This window comes from Balearica regulorum, chromosome 7, assembly GCF_011004875.1.
Source record: "Balearica regulorum gibbericeps isolate bBalReg1 chromosome 7, bBalReg1.pri, whole genome shotgun sequence".
In the NCBI taxonomy this organism is placed as follows: domain Eukaryota; kingdom Metazoa; phylum Chordata; class Aves; order Gruiformes; family Gruidae; genus Balearica; species Balearica regulorum.
In genome coordinates, this window is record NC_046190.1 from 20603825 (window position 1) to 20628277 (window position 24453).

At 43.4% G+C, this 24453-nt stretch overlaps 1 protein-coding gene across 13 annotated transcripts in view; it reads left to right on the forward strand.

The window, feature by feature from the left end:
- Positions 1 to 24453, forward strand: part of ARHGAP22 (Rho GTPase activating protein 22) — a 160272-nt gene that overhangs the window by 121693 nt on the left and 14126 nt on the right. For 11 of the 13 annotated variants that reach the window (XM_075758331.1, XM_075758336.1, XM_075758335.1 and 8 more), the window contains 2 exons: positions 19291 to 19498; positions 23660 to 23792. In XM_075758331.1, coding sequence (XP_075614446.1) covers positions 19291 to 19498; positions 23660 to 23792 — 341 coding nt within the window. Of the gene's footprint in view, positions 1 to 13108; positions 13332 to 19290; positions 19499 to 23659; positions 23793 to 24453 lie in introns of those variants that run through there. The other 2 variants (XM_075758343.1, XM_075758344.1) reach the window with 2 other exon arrangements.

Here is a 24453-nt window from a genome sequence, read left to right on the forward strand (position 1 = left end):
TTCTCAAGTCAGTAGATTAGATGGAAGGTGGTTTTGTGGTTTAGCATAGAAAAAGAGCTCACAGATGTTTTCTTCTGAGTTCACTGTTGGTGACAGCAGCTACTGGCTTGGTACTGGACACTCTACGCTTTGAAGTGACTTGTGTGCTACTAATGGGGTTCATGTAAATAGTGGTATCATACGCAGATAGTGATATTCAACCTCTTTTGAGAGGTACAGATAAAAAAGTGCCAGATAAGGGTTAGGTAATACAATTACTTTTGCTGAAATGAAGTTACTAGTTTTCCTGGATCTAGAGGAAAAAAAAACTGACCTTGATGCAATTGAGGGAGGCTCAAATACTGTAAGGTCACTAAGAAGATTCAGTGTTTGTTAGTAACTTTTATCTTGGGGTTGTTGGGTTTTTGTTTGTTTTTTTTTCTTTTAAGTGACTTACAATTTCGAGTCTCTGTGTAGCAGCATTTGGTTTGCTGGAGGAGATAAAATCTCTACTGATGATGTAATTTTTTCCTATGTCCTTTTTTCCCTTAGCACAAAGGGTGTACGTGCAAAAGGCAGCTTGTACCTGATTCTGCGAGGTTGCATGTGATGCTGTTGTGCAGTGAGCAGAACAAGCCCTTTTCACTAGTAGAAACTGATCTACCATAATTTCTCCTCAAACATGAGTATGTGCTTGTTTTGCTTTCCTTCTGAAGTCCAGTTAACAGTGAAGGGTCTTTCAGACTCTGAGGTCAGTGCAGGTCCCTGCAGTTCCTCTATCAGAAGTCTCAGAATCTGAGAGATGGTATTTCTGTGGCCATTTGTAGTGGACCTTATAGTGTGTATTTTACAGCTTTGCTATGTGCATCAAATAAATACTGTGAGGAAAAAGGAGACATTCAGTCATGACAAATGGTACATGTTCCAGCAACAGCCTCCTTCTTTAGGGCACGACGTTGTCAGCAATGCTGGTATCAGTACAAATTTGGCCTCTTTTTTGTTAGTGTTCATGTTTTGTCAGTCTCTTGGAATAGTTCCAGAGCAAGCATCTTTTTTTAAATATTAAAAATCTTAAAATTTTGAAAACAAAAATATGGGGATGGCACAAAGGTAGGGATGGATTTCTTTGTTTCTTTATGGGGACAGTATTTCCTAATTAATCTGCTCCTATTCTATACTTCTAAACTTCTCTACAAAGCTATTGGATAACATTTTGGTTTTGCTTTAAATGAGGCAGATACTCTTACATTTGATTCCAGGAACTAGGGCTTTATGAGATATCAGAAAACATAGAACAAAATCATGAGAATAAGGGAGCAGGGCAGTGCGGGGGGGAATACAGTAGTGTGTGAGGGGGAATACAGCAGCTGCTGTTTTCACATACTGCAGATTGATCTGGTTCCATCAATGTCAGTGTAAAGGTTGCTTCGGCTGCCGGTGAGAGCTGGGTTAAGCCATGTAGAAGAGAAGCACTGCTGTTGGCAGAGTTGGAAGGAATTGCAATTGTGTTTTGATGTTTTTCCTCTATCTGTGGATAAAAACTAACCAAGAACATAGGTACATCCTGGGCGATCAGCCTGGCCTGAGCTCTCTGCCCTGATAATCAAATGCACCAGTCTAAAGCTAGCTTGGCTATGTCTGCTTTGTAGTCCAAGCTGCAGGAACAAATTCTTATGCTATGGTTTCATTGCTTCTCTGACTGAAGTGCTAGCTGCTGTCAGGAGTGGTCTTTTCACACTTTGCAACCATGTGTTCCCATCACAATTCATTTTGCTAATACGAGTGGTTATGCAGCTGTGCAGTAGGAAATGACCTGGCAGAAAAAAAGAGGGGAGGATTATTTTGTAGGTGGATTGGCTCCCTGGCCCTGCTAACCATGCAGCTGCAGGACTAGTAGTGCCAGCACAGTAAGGACAGTGGCGAGAGATGATGGGGGAAGGAGAGATGATGGGATGGAAGAAGGTGTGCTTGTTCATTCTGACTGCAACCCACACATAAATTGGCTTAAAGAAACCATGGAGCTGCATCCTCGATCTCTTTGCACTTCACAAAGTATTTATAGGAATGTCAGTAACTAGGAAATAGTTAAGATGTTCAAACTGTTGTTTCCAAATGGTTTTAGCCAGTTTGGGGAAATGATCAAACCTACTCCCCCCTGCATCAGAATCGGAGCAGGGCAATTTCTCTGCAAGTGAAATCCCAGCTTAGCTCAAATGTAGGAGGACAGTAAACATAGCTGTCTCTGTGTTTTAATTGAATAATTTGAACTCTGCTTTGCTACCACCACTAATTTGAGAGCCAAGTCTTATCTATCGACGCTTTTTAATATACAAAGCTAGAGGATGGGGGGAGGAATTAAAAAGCAGGCTTCATTATTAATATGTAAATATCCAGCCCTGGAAAAGGTTGATATGGTGGAAAAATGAATTATGCCAAGATAAAAGGAGAGGCTTACCCACACTTTAATCTTTGTTGATGTATTGAAGAAACATAAATCAAAAAGGTTGAGGATATCTCCTTACGTGTTGATGCGGGCACATGAACTATGTTTGAAGGTGAACAGCAAAGGCTTCTTAAAATAAAACAGAAAACTCCCCAAAGCTGCTGAGGATCCCAAATTATTAATAGGAGACACATTCAGGCTTAAAAGCTATATGGAATGTGTGCTTTGAAATACACTTCAAATGTGGCCTTAAAATAAAATCTTAGAGTTCCTTTTGAAGAAGAGCTGTCCTGTTTGTGGGGAAAATAATTTCTAACAAGTTTCCCTGAGTTTCAGGCTCCTGAATTCTTGAGTCTAGTCTATCACATTTAGAGCAGAAGATTTTGTAAACTGAGTTTTGAGAGTATTCTCTATGTTTTCATTATGTCTTTAAGAATAAAATTTGTCACAGTGGCTTGATAAAAGTGAGTTTTGGAGCACATTCTGACAGAGGGTGATTAAAAATGTTTCCTATGATCCTTCTTACCTCCATGAAGAACAAATTTTTCTCTGAGTTTACATCACTAAAAGTTTATCTGGAGAGTCCCTCTGTGACCTACAGTCATGCTGTTCTGCAGCTGCTCTTTAATATGGAGTGCTTGTAGCAGTGGCTTCTAGCGTAGCACTAAATGGAAAGGGTTCATGGCCATAAGCTTGGATGAGAGCGAGCCTGCCAGTGTCCTCTGAAGGCAGATGCATTGAAAGTGTTTGGTGTAGTGGAGGGGAGAGGAGGTCATTCCACACTCTGTACATGTGCAGTGGGGCTGTATCTCTAGAAGAAACACAGCTACTTTAAGGAAATCCCTTTCCATCTGCTCACCTCTTGGTTAGCATGCCTTCCTCATTTTTGTCTTGCATCAGATGTAAAACATGATGTGTTTAGGACTGAGTTTTGGGCCATGAGGTGCAAAAGCTGAGGTTTTTGCTGCCTGAGTTGAAAGCCAAGTGGCACAACTCTTACAGCTCAGCACACGACCAGCACTGCATGGGGACAGAATCATCCTGTGTTAATCTTCTGTTTGTGTTTGTTTTCTTTTGTTTACATATTCTTTCTTTCTTTCTTTCCATGAGTAGTTCCTTGCTCCTCTGCCAGAAATGCATGTCACAGCCCCTTTCTTTTTCTATTACTTTATCCTAATTTCTCCTTCTCCTTATCCCAAGCTTTCATCAGCTCCTTGTGATGGATGGGAGGTGAAGCAGTTGGAAAGGATGTGCTTCCCTTAGGTAGACACAGAGAGCTTTACCCTCTAACAAAGTAATTATGCTGCAAGAGCTCCACAAGTGGTTTCTCCGTTCAGGAGGAATAGTCACTTTTTAACTGGTGGGCTCTGAAGATGCATCCACTGTGGAAGCCACTCTACTAACATTAATTCCAGTCCGCTTTTCCATATAGGTAAACCATGATGTGTGGATTCTTTCTTCTTCTGTCAGCAAAACAGTGCAGATAATGGTTTTGCTGGCAATCAGGGCCCTGTACAGACCATGTCTTATATTAGGGGAGAGCTGCAAACTAGGGGACAAGTCTCTGAGGTATAATTTAATACCTGGCTCAATGTCCTTATGAGTAGTGGAAGAATAGCCCTACATAGGCCTAAATAGGGATCCTGTTTGAGATGAGTAAATGTCTTTCAGATAACATCTGCATGAGAGCAAAACATGACTTTTATTGGTATTAGATGCATGTCCACCAGGATGCCAGACTGTTTAGGAGCTATGATATGATGTTAAGTCTTGGGAGCCTGGGGTTTAATTTCTCCAGTTGTAAGACAGGGATTTTCCAGTAAGAGCATAGAATTGTATCAGTGGATTTAAGATGCTAAGATATCACAGTAATGAAGAAGAGGGAGGTGGCTTCTGTTATCCGCCCAGTGTGAAGACAGAGAGGAGGTTTCTGCTCCCTGGCTTGCTATAGGGCTTCCCCAGAGTGACAGTCTCAAGTGGGATTCCTGGCTGGGCCAAGAGGAGCCCTGCACTAGGTGGCAGGGTGGGCTTCCCTTGTGCAGGCTCCCACAGGTGTGTAGGGAGTGGTACTAGGTGTTTGTTGTGCCTGATCTGTGTCTTTATCTCTGCACAGAGACAGCTGGTGCCTGATGCAGCCTATCAATGTTTGCTCTTCAGTGTTCTCTCATGCTGGGAGATGGGCCCAACCAAGGGAAGAGGAAGAGAAACATGATGAGGGTTATGAGTTCAGATATCTGCCCAGGACTACGGGATGCATGAATCATCTGTGAGGAGGTGCTGGTTAGCCTTACCCCAGGCAAAGGTATCACAAACAGAGGGTACACTTGTGAATATAGAAACTGAGACAGAGAAAGCTTTAAGATCTGTTCTTGAGATCTGATTAAGTTATTTTTTCTAACTTATCTCAGTCAGGTATATCTAGGGCTTCTATTACTGTTTTATGACCAACATATTTTACCATCATGATGCAGCCTTGAGGTAGGGAAGGGCTATTGTCCTCATTTTCTGTAAAGGAGGAATCTGAAGTACTGAGCAATCAAGTTACTTGCCTGAGGTCACAATAACTATTTGTAAAAGAGCCACTCTGGAAGGCATTGTTCAGCAAGGCAAATAGAAGGATCACAACTCTGGACCTCAGGAGAGCAGACTTTGGCCTCCTCAGGGATATGCTTGGAGGAATTCCATGGGATGTGGTCCTGGAGAGAAGAGGGGTCCAGGAGAACTCATTGATTTTCAGGGATTACTTTCTCCAAGCTCAAGAACAGTCCTTCCCTCATGTGTAGGAAACCAAGCAAAGGTGGCAGGAGGCCTGCATGCGTGAATAAAGAGCTCCTGACAAAGTTCAATTTAAAAAGGAAGCATAGAAGAAGTGGAAGCAGGGATAGCTTACCTAAGAGGAATATAGAGAAACTGTCTGAACATGCAGGAATGGACTTAGGAAATAATTTCCTTGCCCCCAAAGCCAGTGGAAAAGCCTGGAGCAAGGAATACTTCTCACTAGAGGATGATCAGGTTAGGGTACATTTAAAGAAAATGGGTATACCCAAGTCCATGGAACCTGATGGAATACATCCATAAGTGCTGGAGGAGCTGGCCAATGTGTAAGGACACTCTTGATAATCTTTGAAAAGACATGGTGATTCGCTGAGGTCCCTGAAGACTCCTGTCTTCAAGAAGGGCAAGAAGGATGACCTAGGGAACTACAGGCTGGTCAGCCTCACCTCTGTTGCTGGGAAGGTGATGGAGCAAACCCACCCAGATATCATTTCCAAACATATTAAGATCAAAAAGGTGACTGGGAGTAGTCAGCGTGGATTTATGAAGGGGAAGTCATGGTTGACCAACCTGATAGCCTTCTGTAATGAAATGGTGGATGAGGGAACAGCAGTGATTATTGTTTGTCTTGACTTTAGCAAGGCTTTCAACACTGTCTCCTGTAATAACCTCATTTACAAATTCGTAAGGTACACACTAGATAAATAGACAGCGAGGTGTATTGAAAACTGGCTGAACTGCTGCACTCAAAGGATTGTGATCAGCAGCCCAAAGTCCATCTGAAGGGCTGATACTGGAGCCACTACTGCTTAACAGCTTCATTAATGACTGGATAATGGGACAGAGTACACCCTCAGCAAGCTTGCAGATGATATTGGGAGGAATGGTTGGTGTATCAGATGGTAGTGCCATCATTCAGAGGGACCTCAACAGGCTGGAGAAATGAATGGACAGGAACCCCATGAAGTTCAACAGAGAGTAATGCAAAGTCCTGCACCTGAGGAGGAATAAACCTAGGCAACAGTACACTCTGGGAGCTGACCGGCTGGAAAGCAGCTTTGCAGAGAAGCACCTGGGATGCTGTTGGACAACAAGTTGAACATGAGCCAGCAATGCACCCTTGTGGCAAAGAATGCCAACAGTTTCCTGGGCTGCATTAGGAAGAGCATAGCCAGCAGGTTGAGGAAGGTGAGCCTTCCCCTCAGCATTGGTAAGACCACATCTGTGGTGCTCTGTCCATTTCTGGGCTCCCCAGGACAGGGACGTGGGCTTCCTGGAATGAGTCCAGTGAAAAGCCACTAAGATGATTAAAAGATTGTGGCCAGTGTAATACTAAGAGAAGCCGAGAAGGCTGTGATTATTTAGCCTCCAGAAGAGAAGGTTCAGAGTGGATCTTATCAGTGTGTATAAATACTTGATGAAAGAGTGTAAAACTAAAAGCAAACCTAAAGCATATCAAGGGCAAAAGGTGTTCCTTAATGACATTTGAAGATCCTACCTTTAGATGGCTGCTTCACTTCCATATAAAATTCATAACTTTCACATCTCTCTAGTTCACTCCTTGTATGTATGTCACCTTTAAAGCTGCTGGCTAAAGGCTTTAAGTGACATTCAGTACCAGTGCCCAAACTTATCTGGGCTCTGAGTGGAGACTATGCAGTAGCCTGGTCATCGTAGAGCAGAAATGGGTATGCTTGGAGTACTGTGTCAGGGCTTGTGCAGTCAGAGGGACAAGTCCCCTGCCCCGGTTTCAAAAACCTCAGGCAGCAGCACAAGTTCTGTGCTGCAATGCCGTATCTCTAGCTGTTATTAACCTGCTTAGTTCCGGTGGTTTCTGAAGGGAGATGCAGTTTAGCATCTGGTGTATGAATTTGTAGTACTTCGTTAGCGTGGGCAATCCTGGGCACCAAAGAGCAGGCATCCAGAGCTGGGGAATGACAGGCAGCTGAGCCAGAATCCTTCTCAGTGCCTCTGCTCACCAGGTAGTAGACAGAGAGAAACTACAAATAGAAGTGACTTTTGTTACATTTGCAGGTGAGCAGGGTAAAGCTTTTCACGAGATTTGCTTGATGAAATGTCTTTTGGTTGGGAAATGCTGATTTGATAAAATGAAATGTCACCTGGGAATGTTTCCATTTGGATGAAATTTGTGCTGGGAAAGGTTTTTCAAGCTCAGGGTAGAATTTTTAATACAAGTTCTGCCCTGAGTTGGTCTTGTACTCCAGAGGTTGTGTAAGCAATTAATAAGGAAAATCTATCCAACTTAAACTTTGAAAAGGATCCTGAAAAAGAGAAGATTGCAGGAAGATCTGATGGATAAAATTACAAATGTAGGAGGATTTGAACAGTGCATAGTCATGAGGCTTGAACCAAGAAAAAAAGTGTTTGATGCAGTGCACAAATTATGAAACTCGTTGTCACAGGATGTTATGGAAACAAAAATAAGTGGATTCAAAATAGAATTAGATGGGTTCATAGAAGATAAGTCCACCTGAGCTATCAAAGAAAAAGTTCTGGAAGGAGTCATTAGCTTCATATATCTTGTATTGCTAAAAGCAATCCAGCTTTAGATAAAATATGGTGGGGCTTGTGTTTGCTTTGATAACAGATTGTTTTCCTCTTCAGCTAGTAACTGCCGTGGAGAGGTGATAGTGTTTGTGCATTTGTTATGTCGTTGGGGGCTACTGCCTGTAGCACATAGTCTGACCAGTGCCGCCTCCTACCCTGGTAGTTTCTCAGTGAGACCGTTCCTGTAATCATTAGATTCATGCTTGATGTTTGAAAGCTGACAGTCTTTAAAACACTGATGGTTCTCACTGCACGTCCTGACAATGTATGATTAATGGGACAAACATGTTCCTGTGGTGTTTCTGAGCTTGCAGGCAAGTATTTTAATTTCTCTGTATTAGTCCTTTGATGAATGTTGTAAGGATATGTGCTTACTGAAGGGGAATGGTAGCCTGCTCCTTGCAAGTTGCAATTTTAACCATTTAGGAGCTGAGAACAAAGAAATTCACCATGTATCTCTCCTTCTATTTCCTTTCAAAAGGTTAGCCTTCAACCCCCACAGTTGCTCCTTTTTTCTTCTCCATCATCACATAATTAGTCTTGCAATTTCCCCTTCTTACGTTCTGTGTTGCAGGTCAGGGAAGGGAACATTCAGCCCTTGACCTCTTCTAGAAGTGTTCCTGAAAGACCAGCAGATTTATTGAAATGTTTTATCCATTTGATAAAATGAAGCTAAATGTCATCCCCTCCCCAAGCACAGCCAGTCAGGTTCAGCTGTTGCTAGAACTTAGACCATGACCTTATGCTTGGGTGGTGAAGTATAAGTTATGCTTTGTATTGACTGAGGATTTTAGTTGAATAGTGGATAAAGGTAAATGGGAATTAACTAACAGATTTTCATCATTGAGTTTGAGAAAGCAACAAAGTGAAACCATACACAATTTACCTGGTAGTGAGTTTTACAATTGCAGGTTACAGATTGACAGAGGTATTTATGATGAAGTTTGATTTGGATAAGCACCGATGTGTCGATCCTGTCTGCTTCTTAGTGACTGATTGTGCTTAGGATATCAGCCTCTCAGGCTTTGGGATGTGGGAAGGCTTGAGTACATAAGCTTGTTCAGTTTTGTGAATGGATAAAAGAGGCTGGTCTTCCAAATTTTGGTTGTGAATCTAGATCACAGGCTCTGCCAAGTTCCAGTATGGCCAGAAATCCAGGTGGCTCATTTCATTCTCTACTGGGGATGAAGATCAGCAACAGGTTTCAAACTCCGTGCATTTGAACCCACAGCTGGAATTCTCATCTTTCTCTAGTGATAAGACAGTGGTGGCAACAATTATACTAAGTCATAACTATTTTTTACTTATTAATACCCAGAATTTTTATAAAATTCTTCTGTGCACTGGGGGTATCAACATGCAGCGCACTTGAAAGAGATGATCTGCTGGTCAGATGCTTTCTACAGACATAGCTTCAGTCAGTCTATGGAAGCTATCTATTAAACGTAGACAGGCATGTGCAAGAGTCAGTAAATAAAAAGTTCTGTAAAAGATGTTCTTATGTTGTGGGGAGAAAGAAGTTTTCCGGGGCACGTTTGTCCAGATCAATGCTTGCTAAAAGGCATTTTTTGTTGCTCTTGATGTTTTGTTCTCTAAATGCTTCTTGTCTTTGTTCAGAGAGAAATAGACCAATAAACACAGGGGTTTGGCTCTGGATTCAGAATGCTGTGCTTAAGTGGTGTTTAGGTCTGTTTATCATCTTTTCTCTGTGAGCAAGCAGTTACAATCTCAATTTAGAGCATAAACTGGTCAGAGTCCATGGCAGGATAATTTACAGTGCTGCTCAATTGGTTCCTTTCCTGACATGTTTTAGAGAGATGGGAAGACACCTCACCCAGGCAGAATCTACTGTGATGGAAGGATGAACACAGCTGTTCGCTAACATTTTAAGCCGGGGTGATCTGGTTTATCAGTCAGTAAGCAGAAGCCTGTTTATTCTCAGAAGATTTAATTTTACCAGTAAAGGTTGAGACCCTAGCCCAGAGCAGGAGAGGGATGTGGGGGCATAATTTTGTTCAGAGAAAAATCTGTCTAAAATGTTTGGAGAGGGAGGAAACTGGAAGGGAAATTTTCTGTACAGGGGCCATACTGTTGAAGTCTTTCCTGCTGCTTTCAGCCCTGTGACTGATCACCTCTAGCCATTTCAGTACCAGCTCTCAACAGATGCAAGGAGATATTCAAGTGCCCCTGTTTGGGTGAAAAAATGAGTCTACTTACCTGAAAAGTAGAAGGCTCAACTTACTTGAAAATTAGGGAACTTCAGCTCTGATTCTAACTTTGATACTAGGCCCTTTCTGTACAAATAGATGAAGCAGTTTCCTAGATCTAAGCTCTCTCTGACAGGTCTGCTTGAGTATACCTGTGTATTAGCTAATACTCTGTATAAGCCAGTGCCTAAAAATACTCACACCCTATGGGCACTTGCTAGAGCTGTGCAAGCCAACAAGTTTGCTCACAATCAAAGATGAGGAGGAATATTTTCTGAGTTCATGTGGGTTCACCATTCCTGTCTGTTGCAACCAGATTCAAGACTGAATTTGACCTGAGTTAAGATGCCAAGCCTGAGACATGCCTGGGTTTTTAGAGGTTGTGTGAGCTGTAGTGAACTTCCCAGCCATTCTCAGTGCTTGTAGTGACATGTACAGGCGGGATGCTTCCTTGCTGTTCTGGTACCTGCAGCAGAATACCTGCAGTGGTGCTAGCCCATGAGAGCCTTACTAGGACTCTCTCCATACAAAGACACCAGGAAAGAAAATGCCTCCAGCTCCCCAGAAGCAAGTTAATGTGAGATTTACTTCCTAAACGGTTTTAGAAACCTAGGTTCTTTAGCAAAATAAGAGCTGCCCAGGGGTAAAGTTCTCTAGAGCTAAACAAATTCACATCAATGGAGAAAGAGGGAGTTCAGTCTCCATTGCCCCCTCTCTCCCCATGTGTATGGAGAGATCTCCAGGTGAAAATTTTGATGGTAGTTTATGTGCAATGTGGCCAGGTCTCTGGATTTTATTGCTATTCTTGCAGTATCAAGTATACTTCTGGAGTCCGCAGCCCCTGCAATCCAGTGATTATGTGTGAATCTTGGATTTCATTTTTGAGAAATGTGGTTAATAGAGAAAGCAGGATCCAAGTGTGACCTTGAAATTCAAAACACAGAAGACAAATTAAATATATATATATAGTGATTTTTATTCCAGTCTCATCATATTCTGTGGTCTAAGTCATGATTTTTAACACAATGCTTTGAAAGGGATTGAGAATTGTTTCATATAAGGAGATAGATGATAACTGTGGAGTGTGTAGATATGCAGCACAATGTTGCATTCTTCTCACAGGACACCAATAGCTGCAGAGTTACCATGTGCAGGAAACAACGCTGAAGCAGCTGCCATGTTATGCTTTAGTTGTGATGCTCATGTGAGCACACATGTGCTCTTTCTACTTTTTTCTCTCACCAGAGCTGTGTTTGCTCTTTCTTTGGAGAAGAGTTTACATCATCTTCATCATATCTCGTACAACTCACGGTATTATAAACTATGCTGAAGTCTAATCATGCTTTGAGTTATACCGTGTCCTTAGCCACAGACAGGCTGTGAATTTCACATGTTAATTATACTTTGGGTATAATAATATCCATGTTAAACAACTTGACTTTCTATTTCATTGGATACCTCCTTGTTCTTGTGTTTTGAGAGATGGAAAACAGAGATGGAGAAGTGAATGGAAGAATAAAAGTCTGCCTTTGCTATCTCCTGGGCTCCCATCCCAAACGTTGATTCCCTGGCTCCATAATGTTATTAGCAGACGTGACACATTTTGAGGCATTGTTCCAGGGAGTAGTGCCAAAAATCCTGATGGTGTCTCAGCCATTCAGAAGAGGATTGGTCCTGCTCACCAGTTAGGACTGTGGGCAGGCTCTCCCTAACCTGCAGCCTGCTGTGTTCACCACAAGGGAAGAGAGGATAATAAAAGGGTGTAGAATACCCAGGATCTCATTTGTACCATTTGTTTAAGGATCTCCATCACTTTCCAAATATTCTTTAGTGGGCTTTAAATACTCTCTAGTGTATTGTCTGGGCTTCTGGTGTCTAGTTGTGCAATATATTGCTATTCAAGGTATACCTTGAATAGCTAAGGAATACCTTACTACCTTGCCATTCAGGAACTGGAGCTTTTGATCCTGGTACTGCCTTCACTTGTAGTGGGAGACAGTAATTTCTTCAGGAGCTTTTGATCGAAACAGAGAATGTAGAGACAGAGTTTAATCTCAGGTTTCCTCCGTTGTGGGACAACACTGTCTCAGTGACTGGAATCTCAGAGTTTGACTTGAGGTAGTATCTTCTTTCAAGTGTGTGTTCAAACTGAGCCACAGTGTAGGTAAGAAAGTCGTGGGCCAGTAAGTTCAGATGAGTCTGTTCTATGTAATGACCACAGACATGATATTTTGATGAGCAGATGCAGACAGGCAACATTTTTTTTTCCTGCTGAGGGAGATGAAGTTAGCCAGACTTGAAAAAATTCCCCAGAAATTTGGTGCAAAGGTTTTGGGTGGTGACTACTGCAGATCTGCAGTCACGTGAGTGCATTTTGTAAATGGGATGGAGGACTGACCTCTGTATAACTGCACGGGGCATTGTGTGATAAGCATTCTTCTTAACTACAAGCTTCTTACCCTGAGAGCAGGAGCCAAGGGGGTGAATGTTTTCCTGCAAGTCCTGGGGATTGGTTCACATGTAAGGAACTTCCCATACCAGTTATTCAGCTGAGCTATTCGTCATCGCACAACGTCTCTGTAAAGGGCTAAAGCAGAGGCTGTAAGCACAAAAAAGCTGCACAGCTGAAAGACTATAGCTTTTCCTAAGCTGTGTAAAACTTTCCAACATGTCCCAGAGCTGTGGAGATACTCTCAGAGCATGCTAAGGCTAAGGTGGGGGGATGTTCCCCTCCAAAACAAGGTTTCTCCTTTTGGTGCTTTGCAAGCAGATCAGAGGCCAGACCAGGGCACAAGGTTGCCTGCAGCACAACTAACATTGCCTGTATCAGGAAGGGATCCAGAGTGTGGCATGCAGACAGTAACTGTTGCTCAGCTTTTCCAGCTATCTAGAATAGATCTGACAAGCAATTAGAGCATGAATATATTACAGAGCCGATGGGGGATGCCTTTGTTAAAACTTGTGACCCATACTTAGCTGCTGTTTACATTGGCGGCAGCTACGAGGGTGGGCAAGACCCTACCTGCCTGTCTTTCTCCTCTCTCCTTCCCCATGCGGAGGAGCTGGGGAGCTCTGCATCTCATTGGATATTTCAAATGCTTTCTGCACAAGTCATAATTAATGCCGAGTTGCAGAGCTAAGACCAGATGTGCTGCCGAGATTATCTCCCAGGGCAGATCGGCTGCTCTCCGCTCTGTAGCGCTGGGTGAATGGAAAGCTGCCAGTGCTGGGACTCAGAATGTGTCTGATGCCTGAAGTCAGGACTTTCTTTCTCTGCCGCTCCTGCTGTCTGACACTGCCTGGTTTCTGCTTGAAGCTCAGCGCCTGTCATGTAGCGGAGTGCTGCACAAGAACAAGAGGTATGAGATGATTTTCCAGAGTTCAGATTTGTTATGGGTTTTTTTCTTCTTTTCCCCAAGGAAAAGCAGGTATTTGAGCTTAGCCTCAGACAGAAGCTAAGAATCTAAAAAAGGAGCTGGCTTTACAAAGGGGGAAAGAGTGGGAAGGACCCAGTCTATGGCCAAAAATACTACCAGATGCCAAGCTAGCCTTTGAAGATAGTTCTGGGGAGGAGTGTTTCTGTTTGCTTTTACACAGAGTATTTAAATGAATGTATGTGGATGAGACCAAACTGCTCCTAGTATATGGAGGCTGCTGTTTGTGGGGTATGGGGTCAGAAGACACCAAGTTCTACTACGGACCCATTTGTGTGACCTTGGGCAAGTTACTTCATCAGTTTCTCTTGATTCCTAATTGTCGCTTCCTTTCCTTTTCCCAATTCTTGCATGCTTTGTCTGGCTGGATTGTTTAGTTGTTAGGGACTATCTTTTCTTAGGCACGTACAGCTCCTAACATGGAACTCCTTTTTCAATTGCTGGTGCAGTGATTCAGATAGTGTGTGCTTGGGTGGGCCAGGGGAGGGAAAACACGAGCTAGAGGTTTGTGTGTTTTGTGCTGTGGAAGCATATGCATTTCTGAATGTCTGCCCATGATTTTTTTTCTCGGTGCTTTCATGTGTGAGAGGGACAGATAACTGGGAGCCTCAGCATGAATGTGGGAAGGTAAAAGCAGATGCTTACCTGTGCAGGTGAGCACGTACACAATCTTTACATCCATAAACTGCCTGTCTGTGAGGCACCACATGCATGCGCGGGTGTATGTACTGCTGTATAGCAGCATCCAGGTGCGTGCCTGATTATCTTCCCGCACATCTTTTAACGTGTGTGTACTAAGCTGTACATTCAGCTGATGTAGGTGTATCTGGACTTTTCCCACTTTAAGTACATACAGAGTCCTCAGTCCTCACTGTAAAGAAAATCTACTCAAGAACTTGCTTTATTATCTCTGTATTTAGTTTATTTTGGTTGAAATCAGAGCTCTGATGAGGAAAACCGAAGCAGGGAGCATATATTTTCCTGCCCACTGCATGTCTGGACAGCATAGCTGAATGTATAGGCTTTGTACGCCTGGAGCTGGTGGGTGAGCTATTCAGGCCAGGACAGAGAGCCCATCTGTGTCTTAGTCAGTACTTCATTCCTGGCTCGCTTTTTCCACAAAGAGGCACCTAAATCTTTAAAGAACAGAGTCAGCTTGTTGGAGTAGAGGAAAGAAATTCTATAGCTCTGCTAGCCCATTTTTTTAGTATCTCTTGAATCTTTCTGAGATTAAGGATGTGGTCCCAGGCATGCAGGGGTTTTTTTCTGCTTTGAAACCAAACAAAAGGGCCTAGCTACAGATAAGGGTATGACAAGAAAAGTTAACCCTCGGGTTGCTGGTAGCTTTTGGCTCTATTTCCAGCCTAACTTTGTCTGGAAGTGTGACTGAATGGCACTGGCTCCCCTTCTTCTGAATGAAGAGAAAGACTTTAATGTCTTCCAGCAGGATCATCAAATGGAGTGAAGCATTGCCAAGTTCAGTCTGAGCTGCAGGCCCCAGTGATTAAAAACAGACCTGTGCCTTGAGGAGCTGGTGGATGAGACTGTGTGTGACTGGCTCCACATTAGCTTTTCCTTGCAAGACAGGGCAGTCCCTGTCCAGCCTGGTGATGCTGTCATATTCTGGTAGTTTCAGGGACATTTTACTGCATCAGTTTTACAAGCCCTTCTGAGACCTAGCTGAAGTGAGATGAACTTTACAGAACGAGCAGGACACCGCCTCATCAGTCTGCCCTGTTTAGCCCTGGGAGACCAAAGTAGGTGCATCTGCTATGTCTCTTGCCAGTGCAGTTGTGAGAGCCCTAGTGATAGTTTTCCTGAGGGTAGACTTCATCAAGGCCCTCCAGCACATGCCCAGATGAAAGATTTCTGCAAGCCCAGAACTGTCAGCAGCTCTAACTTGCCTTTGACAGTCCCTTTCCAGCCCCACTCCAAAGATTGCTCTTAGCTTGCTCCTTCTCTGAACCCTAACACTAATTTCCTTTTCTAAGCCATGGATAAGCTCTGCAGCCACTACAGATGAACTATTTCGACAAGGCCAGCTTTCCAGCCCCACTCTAACTGCAGCTCAGTGCTTTCTCTCTCTAAACCCCAACCCTATTCCTCTTACTGCAAAAGGCTTGGGCTGGGAACAATCTTGGTGGTCCTTGTCAAAAAAATTAGGGGTAGGATAGAAAGAAAAAGCATAGGACTGCAGCGTAATTTGAGCTGCAAAGGGAAAGTTGCAGTTACCAACAGACTTGGCTTGGGTGAAATATTTTGTCTGTGCAATGCTTGGTGACCTTTTCTAGTGCGTCCCTGGAAAATTAGGGTTCAGGGTTGAGGGAAGGAGAAAACACAGATCTGCAATGGAAGTTGGGCTGGACCAACCAAGGTGGGAGGCAGCTAAGAGAGCTGGGCTGGGAGAAGTCTTTTGTCCTGAAATGGCTTCAGGGTCTTTTCTTCCCCTCAGCAAAAAATTACCTGTGACGGCTGCTTGCCCTTTGGCACATACACTGTCACACAAGAAGAAACCCACACTTGTGCCAGCTCCTTTCACTCATCGTATGATAGGTAGATCAGCTTCATTCTCAGACATGTTGGTCTTGGTTTCGTGGCTGGTTTTTCCTGTTACCTGTTTGAAATTGTTTGAAGGGAAGTGAACAGTATTGCAGTAGAAGAATATTACAGTGCCTTTGTTTCCTCCAAAGACTGCTGTTTCTATCCAGGAGAAAAAGGTGTTACCAACCTCCATGACTGAGAAGGAGGAAAGACAGGGTCCCCAGCATCTGGCTCTGCAGCAGACACCCATAATAATGTTAATACTGTGCTTGTAAAAGGTCTATCTGCTGCTCTTTCTGAATCTCAAAGCAGGTCACCCTTCTATCTCTATCTGTTATCTTAGTGACACATTCCTTAACCTCTGTGTCAGTGGTCTCTGTTTGGCTGCAGTCAACTTGTTACCCCAGAGTCACTGACAGGTTAAAGCTACTGCTGTTGTGCTCCAAGTTTACCGAGAGGGCAAGGACTGATGTTGCCTGAAATGTATTAGAGCTTGTTGCTGACCAGAGACCAGCCAAGGCTAGGGAAACGTACACAAAGCTTCACACTGTAAGTAGAGATTACACATGCTGCTGTTCTGTGTGTGCTTGCATGTGTGTGTGTCTGACACTGCCTTTGTCCTTGCTCTAAGTTAAGTCTAGAACACCAGAACATGGGCTTCTGGAAAAACATTATCTCTGTGTTCTATACCTGGGGAATGCAGAGCATTTACCTCTTTCCCAGAGCCTTCTCTGCACAGGTCCTTTAGGAAACGGCTGTGATTAAAGAACGAGAGATTGAGAAAACAGGGCTGCTATCCTGTAATTGCCCTGACATCTACCACAGCCTGACCTCCCTAAACCTAGATGTCTTGCATCTAGAAGAGTGAATACCATGTATCATTTTAAGGAAATAGATGGGTTTGGTGAAAGGAAGCCTGGCTCAGAGATTGATGATAGGATATGGAGGGGTTTTTTGTCTCTCAGGTGCATGGGGTCTAACCCAAGCTTGCTGTAACTAATGCTGAAGGACCTTGGTTTGCACTGGGCGATGGCCTAGGATCAAACATTCAGATCAAAGGAAGAGGGGGAAATGGTCACTAGCAGAAAAGCATGAGGGAGGTTAGACAGGACACGTGTTCCTGCTCAGTTTTTCACAGCTGAGGAGCCTGCACTGTAGCTTGCAATTCTTGTTACCTGGATCATTCCTGTGTGTGTTTACTATGATATGCAATGCTAAGAGTTAATCCCCCATGAGCAGGATCAGCAGACAGGCTTGGAGGTGAACAGTCATGGAGACTTCACTTTTTCAGCTGTGATCTGGATTCAGAAGTTATCTGAGAAACTGGGCTGAAAAAATTGTTCTTTCATGGCTTCCCAGCCTCTCTAAGTGCACTGGAAACCCTTGGACAGTGCTGAGCCCCACATACCAAGCAGTTCTGCTGTGCCCCATCATGACAGCAGGGATTACGTGATAAAATTACAAAGCAACCTGTGCAAAAGCAGGAAGAGATTCTCTGTCCTAGAACGTGACTTCAGAGACACCCATATCAGTGAAAATTCAAACAGATTAGAAATGAGAACTAGTAAAAACTTTACTCTGCAAGAAAACTAATATTTACAGTGGTAAAGATAAGTCACTCCCATGCTCAAGGGCATGCCCTCCTGCCAGGATAAGGAGGGAATTTCCTTCGAGACTCTCATGGCCCTCCAGCTCTGATGCTGTAATGCAGTTGTGTAGGCTGAGTTGTAAGGAAGCTTTCTGTCTTCTGACATATGACAAACTGAGAGGCAAAGGCAATTGGACTTTAGGATCCTTCTTGTGTGTTTCATTCAGGGAGTTAAAACTAATACTGAAAGGTTTATTTCACTCAGGACTCAGCAGAGTTGGAATGAATATAGAAAGCAGGTATGGTTTGACATGATGTCTCCCATGAAGGACAGTGAATGGTGGTTAGGAAACTTCCTGATGAGGGTTATCAGCCTCCCATGAACGTAGCACTAAAATAAAAATGGAAAACGTGGTTAGTAGCAGGAAGGTAAGCAGAGCCTTAAGAAGCGACAAGATCCCCTGGCCTGGTAAAGCACATGCATGCATCCGTTAAACACTGCTTCTGGCTATTGGTTGTAACACAGTGTATCTCAAATATTGCATGTTGCTTCCCCCCCCCCCCAGACCTGCAGGATTAACTAAGTGCTGAATGCATGATCTGAAGCTCCTTGATGTCAGTGGAAAGCTTCCTGTTCCTTTTAGAAATCTTTGAATAGAATTTCTTAACTGCTGTGGTCTGGTCTCATCTGAAATTGACTAGATTCTGGGTTTCTCCCACTTATTGAATTCTTATTACCAATTGTGGTTAGCTTGGATGCTATCTTCCCTGACTCCACTACATCTAGGGTGCTAGAATTTGGGTTTCAGAACACAACTCAGCAGCTGTCCTTTTAGACAGAGCATTCTCCTACTGGCAGGGATTGAACTAAGACCTTTGGGTATTACAGCCTGAGCCCCTTCCATGTTGTCAAAAAGATCTGGTGCCAATAGTGGCATTCAGCAGTTGGTATTGACCAGGAATTCCAATTGCTCCAAAGAGAGAGACAGTGCTTCATACTTGGTGATATAGGTCTACAGTAGATCTGACTTAAGAATTACCTAGACCAGTCTGGTTTTAGAGTATCTGGTGCTTCCAATATTTTCATACAGCACACATATTTTAGTAGGAAGGGCAATGTATTTTTTATGCATTTTACTCTGTGTTTTAATTTTCATTCAGCAATTTTAATTAAAGAAAAAGAAATAGAAATGCAAAGCTTGGAGGATGGTGGGGAATTTTCCTAACAGCCAGTTTTAATGTTGACAACTGTATTCTGTCATGTTATCAATCCCCTGCTAGCAGGATAGGTACCTGTTGGGCTGGGCAGCTGCAGGCTGTTAAAGGGAAATGGTGTTGAGAGCTAAGAGGTGCGTGCATGCAGAAAGGAATTGTATCCTATAAAGTCAATGTAGCCTTTTGGCATTCTTGGAACAGAAGATACAATGGAAGTATAATTACTTAATCCAGATTCAGCACAGCTTCTGATAACCATAAACATAATCTTAACCCCACCTTCCTTGTATATAATGAGATATAAACTGGCTTAGGCTAGAGGAAAGTTTGAAGCACTCTTAAGCAGGAAAAAACCAAAATCACTCAGCATATAATTCTTGGTTTTAAAAATAATGTTGTTATTCTGAGCCTGTTAGAAACTGGACCTTCACACAGGTTCACCCCCTCCATGTGAAAATTTCCCTCATTGTATGCCCTGAGTGATAGCTCAAGAAGAGTTTAAGCTGACACCCAGATGTCTCTCTTGCTCTCTGTTGGCAGGGATCTTTGGACAGCGATTGGAGGACACCGTACAGTATGAGAGGAAGTATGGCCAACGCTTGGCCCCACTGCTGGTGGAACAGTGTGTGGATTTTATTCGGGAGCGAGGTCTTACGGAGGAGGGCCTCTTTCGGATGCCTGGCCAAGCCAACCTTGTCAAAGATCTGCAGGATTCTTTTGACTGTGGAGAGAAGCCCCTTTTTGACAGGTGAGTTGACATCACCAAATTCAGGCTGGTTTATCTGTGGCATGTAAAATTTGGCATGAATGGCCTTGCAGTGGCGATCCTAGTTTACGTGTTCTTTCCATACCATCATTCTCTTGATTTAAAGTGCTGCTGGGGCTTTATCCTGCATGGTGTTGTGTGTGGAGGCCTTCATCCAGCTAAGTCCTTGAGAAGAGAGAGAAATTGAGCCCATTACTGTAGATGGGGCTACTACATTGTTTTAGCTTAAGCACATGTTGAATGAAATGCATTGCTAGATTTGGGTGCGGCATACTCAGCAGTTGGTGGTATCCCACCATAGAAATGGATATGGTAGAGATGAACTAGGTGCTTTGCTGCTTTCAGATGTTGCGTTCTCCCTTGCCACAACCACAGTGAATCTGCTCATTGGCAATATCTTGACTCTTCCCCTTCCTTTGTCACCAGGTTTCAGAATAGTCACCACCATCTCATACATGTTCCCTTGCTGTTATGTGTGCAATGCATAGAATTGGTCAGCATGTCATAACAAAGCACTTTCTGACGCCAGAAGAATTCTTGGCCAATGTGATTTTTTTGGTCCATGATTTCAGCAGCTGAGATGGAACGTTTATTTCGAAACTGAATATATCTTTTGATTGTCAACAAAAATTGAGTCAAATGTTTCTGAAATAAAAATAGCAATTTTGCATTTTTCTTCCCAGTATAAAAATGTTGATGTAATCACTCCTCGCCTGGTACAAAGACTTGCTAGTTACGTTTTTGTCCTACTGACCATTGCAACATCAGGGAGCAGCAAGGGCCAGCTGCTCTGCAAAGCAAGGTAAGCCAGGAGCCAAGTGTGGTAACAAGGCTGGCAGAGGCAGTGACACAGTCTAGTGATCACTAGACAAGTCCATAGTGATGAGGCAGGTCCAAGATCAGGCTAGGTAATCTGTCCGTGAGTCAGGGTCCAGGTCTAGATCAACAGGATCTGTAGCCAGGCATAGACATGGCTGTGAGGCAGTAAGAGCTGTAGCTCAGACATGAGATAAACAATAGAGGCTCAGCTCCCACGGGAAGAGTGTCAGCCCTGGCTCAGAGCACTCTGTCCAAGGTCAGCAAGGGAAGGGGGCGGCTCTCAGCTGTGCTATCTCTACCTTGGCCCTGAGCCGAGGCAGTCAAATATCAGGAGGATGGATGCTTTCAGGGCCCTTGCAGCAAATCCTGTCCATAGTCTGTAACTAACATTTCCTTCTGTCTCTTACATGTACATGCTACCCAGAGTGAAGGTCAGAATTGTGCTAACCTAAACAGTGCTTTCAGAAATGGGCCTTGATCCTAACAGAGACCTTGAACTCCAGGGATAGTTGGATCCAAGGCCAATTGTGTAGATCTGGACCAATCTCTTTCACAGGTCCAGAAGTGGGATCAGATTCTGTGATCTTGACTTGGAGGTCTGGCTCCATTTCTTGCTGGAACTCACTAGCACCACTTTCCCAGGTGATGCAGGCAGCATCCGGTATATTGCCAGAATATTAACCTGGGGTATCACTTCCCCTCAACCTGCAGTCAGTCTCAACATTGCCAATAGCATCCCTGCCTACTGCTGCAGAAACAGCTAGTGCTCTCCTGTGTGGGCAGCACAGTGTTTGGTCTCATCCTGGGAAGAATATCCTTAGAATTTATTTGGAACATTCTTCTAATTCTTCCGTCCCCTCAGCTTCCCAGACCACCCATCCTCCTTTCTTTGATTCTTAACCACAGTCAGTATTTGCTCCCTAAATGGAAGTGTCAAATATTTAGAGACATTTTCATGAAAAAATAAAGTTTGAAATCATCAAATTGTCTCACTTCATCTTTTCTTAAACAAAATCTTTGTATTTTTAACAATGTCTGGGTACTGGTTCAGAAGTAGAATTATCTTAATTTATGTGGACGTGAACAAAGTTATTTTGGAAAACACTCATATTCTGGAACAGAAGTATCTATGGATGGAATTAATTAGGAATGACAGTTTCACTTTTATGTTTTACCTTAGTCTGATCCATACTAACTTCATTGTCATGAGGGTAAGCAAAGCCTTTCCCCGGCATTTTTAAAGCTGAAAGCACCTTTATTTCCATAGGCATCTGCACTGGCTAAATAGATCAGTGCTAAGTCTCACCTTTAACAGAGGTAGTAAAGGTGTGCATGAAGGAATGCCTCCATTTGGGTAGTTGATTTGAAATGTGATAACTGAAGGTTCAGTACAGAATTAAAGGAGGCAAACCTAGCAGTACCCAAGTAGTGTGGCAGTTCAGGGTCCCCCAGCCATTGCCCTTTACTCTTTCCACCATGTCCACTGTGACTTGAAGGCCCAGCACTCTGGTCTTTGATATGTATAGACACAGATAGCGACAAGGGAGAGGCAGTTCCACCTTGGCTGAGTGAAATGCTTCTCCTCCTAGCAAGCATAATTTTCTCTTTGTGTAACTAAAACTATCCATGTATGGCCTAGGATACCTAGGCAGCAGCAAATATTTTCTGCAAATGTGAAATCCAAATGCTTGTTTCCAGATCAGGTTCAGTGAAAGGAATATCCTTTTTTTTCCTAGTTGCAGTTAGCGCTTTTAGATGTCTTTTCTATCCACGCTCATCTTCCAAATGCTAAAGCCTGCCTTGCCCCATGGTGGATCAGATCTCTGTGATGACTGATAATTAAAGTGTTTATTTTTAAAAGGCTTGCTTTTATTTTTAAAAAGGTTTGCTTTTCCAATTTGGATTTTAAATGCATACATATATTCTTATGAAAGGCCAGGTGTTGCTGTTTTGTAAGCACCTGCAGCAGTCTGCTCCTATGGCACTTCTATGCTGAAAGTTTGGCTGCATTTCACATGGCCTGGTGGATGAAACAGTAACTGCAGCCAGCGGACCTGAAGCTGTAGTCTGGGCTCTGCTTCTGAGTGATAATCATATCCACCATCCGTGCTTGGAGCTCCATACTAAAAAAGAAAAAAAGGGTACAGACTTCATTTGTAAAGCATTTTTACTCAACTGAAGAAAACCAATATGTGAAACTGTGGTATTCTCAAATATGATGGAGCTGTTTAATAGGAATGGCATTATCAGGATTAGTAGGAAGTGGTAGCTACTGGCAGCTTCCTATTGCAGTTTTCCCTGTTTTGTTTTAGCTGTGTGTTCCAAAAACACTTAAAAACATACTAAGCAGAAGAGATTCAGGTTTTAGACAGAGGTGAGGATTTGAAGCTCTGTTGTCCCGTGGTTGCTGATGTGTTTTTCTCTGAGTACTTTAAAAACTGTCAGGGCAGTGGTGGGCAGTGGGGAGCTGGTGACAGAATCTGTTTAGACTTCCAACAGTCGAAACCTCTGCAAAGATTAACAAAGTTGTACAGCTGGAGACTTGGAATGAGAGAGAGATATCGCCATACTTCAAAAGCTGGATAGGAAATGGAAAGGGAAGAACAGGTGCATCTTCATCATGGGATCTGACAACTCAACCCCAACTTCAAGCAAAGGAGAGAGGAAAGGAAAAACAAGTTCTTGGAGTAGGAGAGAAAAGAAAATCTGATATCCCAGCCTAACAGATGGGCTAGGAAATGCCAGATACCCTAGCCTAGGGGAGGAGATGTGACCCACAAACCGGGCAGCCATGTCAAATGGCAATAAAGGGCCTGGAGGAAATACAGCCTCCTCCATTTTTTTTTCTGAATGATTCACCGGGACCCTTGAGAGCCTTGGCCCATCAGACACAAGTGGGTGTTGACTGGGGAGAGTATCAGGCAGGAGGGTTCAGTGAGAGGATCAGAGGTTATGTTTGATTGCATGAGGATGCAGAGCTCTATTGTCAGTGCTATGTGGTCACTGTGCGCTTGCCTGGATTGTATTACATTCCCGATCCACGTTGGCTGAGGAACCACAGCACCACTGTACCTTAAGCAGTATCATGGGCATATCCCGTCCACTGCTATATTGCCTGAGGTCCATTTATATCTTGACAAAATGGGAGATTTCCCTTGTTCCCAGGTAGACCCTCCTGCCCAGTGCAAACGTGGCTGAACAGCTTCCCTCCATGTGCCTACTTTGTCTCTGTCCTAAGAAGGACCTTGATACACCCCCAATGAAAGGCATCAAGCTTTGGGGTAGTGTGGGTTTCTAAATTTCCTTCCTTCTTCTCTATTGCAGCAACACAGATGTTCACACTGTGGCGTCCCTCCTGAAGCTTTACCTTCGAGAGCTGCCAGAGCCTGTCATACCCTTTGCCAAATATGAAGACTTTCTTTCTTGCGGACAGCTACTCTCAAAAGATGAGGGAGAGGTCAGTGATGCTTCTAATCTGCCTCCTACCTCGAAGGTTGTTCCCAAGACTCAATGTAGTACAGTTTTCTTCTCATCACTCTTCAGTTCTGATTTAAAACAATGAAGTTCCTCAAAATCTTTCCCTGAATTTTCCTGAAGCTGTGAATTGGGCATTAATATCACAGGCTCCTGCTTGAAGCAGGAGCTTTTTTGAAGTCACTCTTGTAGCCTGGTGCTTCTTTCTTCCGAACAAAGCTGTTCTGTAGCATAATCAGCAAGAGATGCAAGGTAGGAGATCTGGGTTCCTTTCCCAGGACTGCTGTTGACTCAAGCTGTATGAAGTTACTCCCTTTTTCTGTATTTTCAGTTTCATATATCAGAACAGCATGTTCTGCTTCCCAGAGTTTTTGGTGGCTGAGACGTTGATCAGTGCAATGGTTTTTGTATTTCTGAGAGGAACGGTACTACAAAAAGGCAGGGTAGGATATTATCCCAAAATGGGGCAAATAATGCTATGAATACTTCGCCAGAACCTTCTTATGATGTTCCTCTCTTTGGTTTCCAGGCAAGGGAAGGGGCTGACAAAAACGTCCAAGTCTGTGGCAATCATGGAAATTTTGATTCACTGCTTGGGAGGAGCAGGGTAATTTACAATATGATTGATTGATCTGTTTCACCCA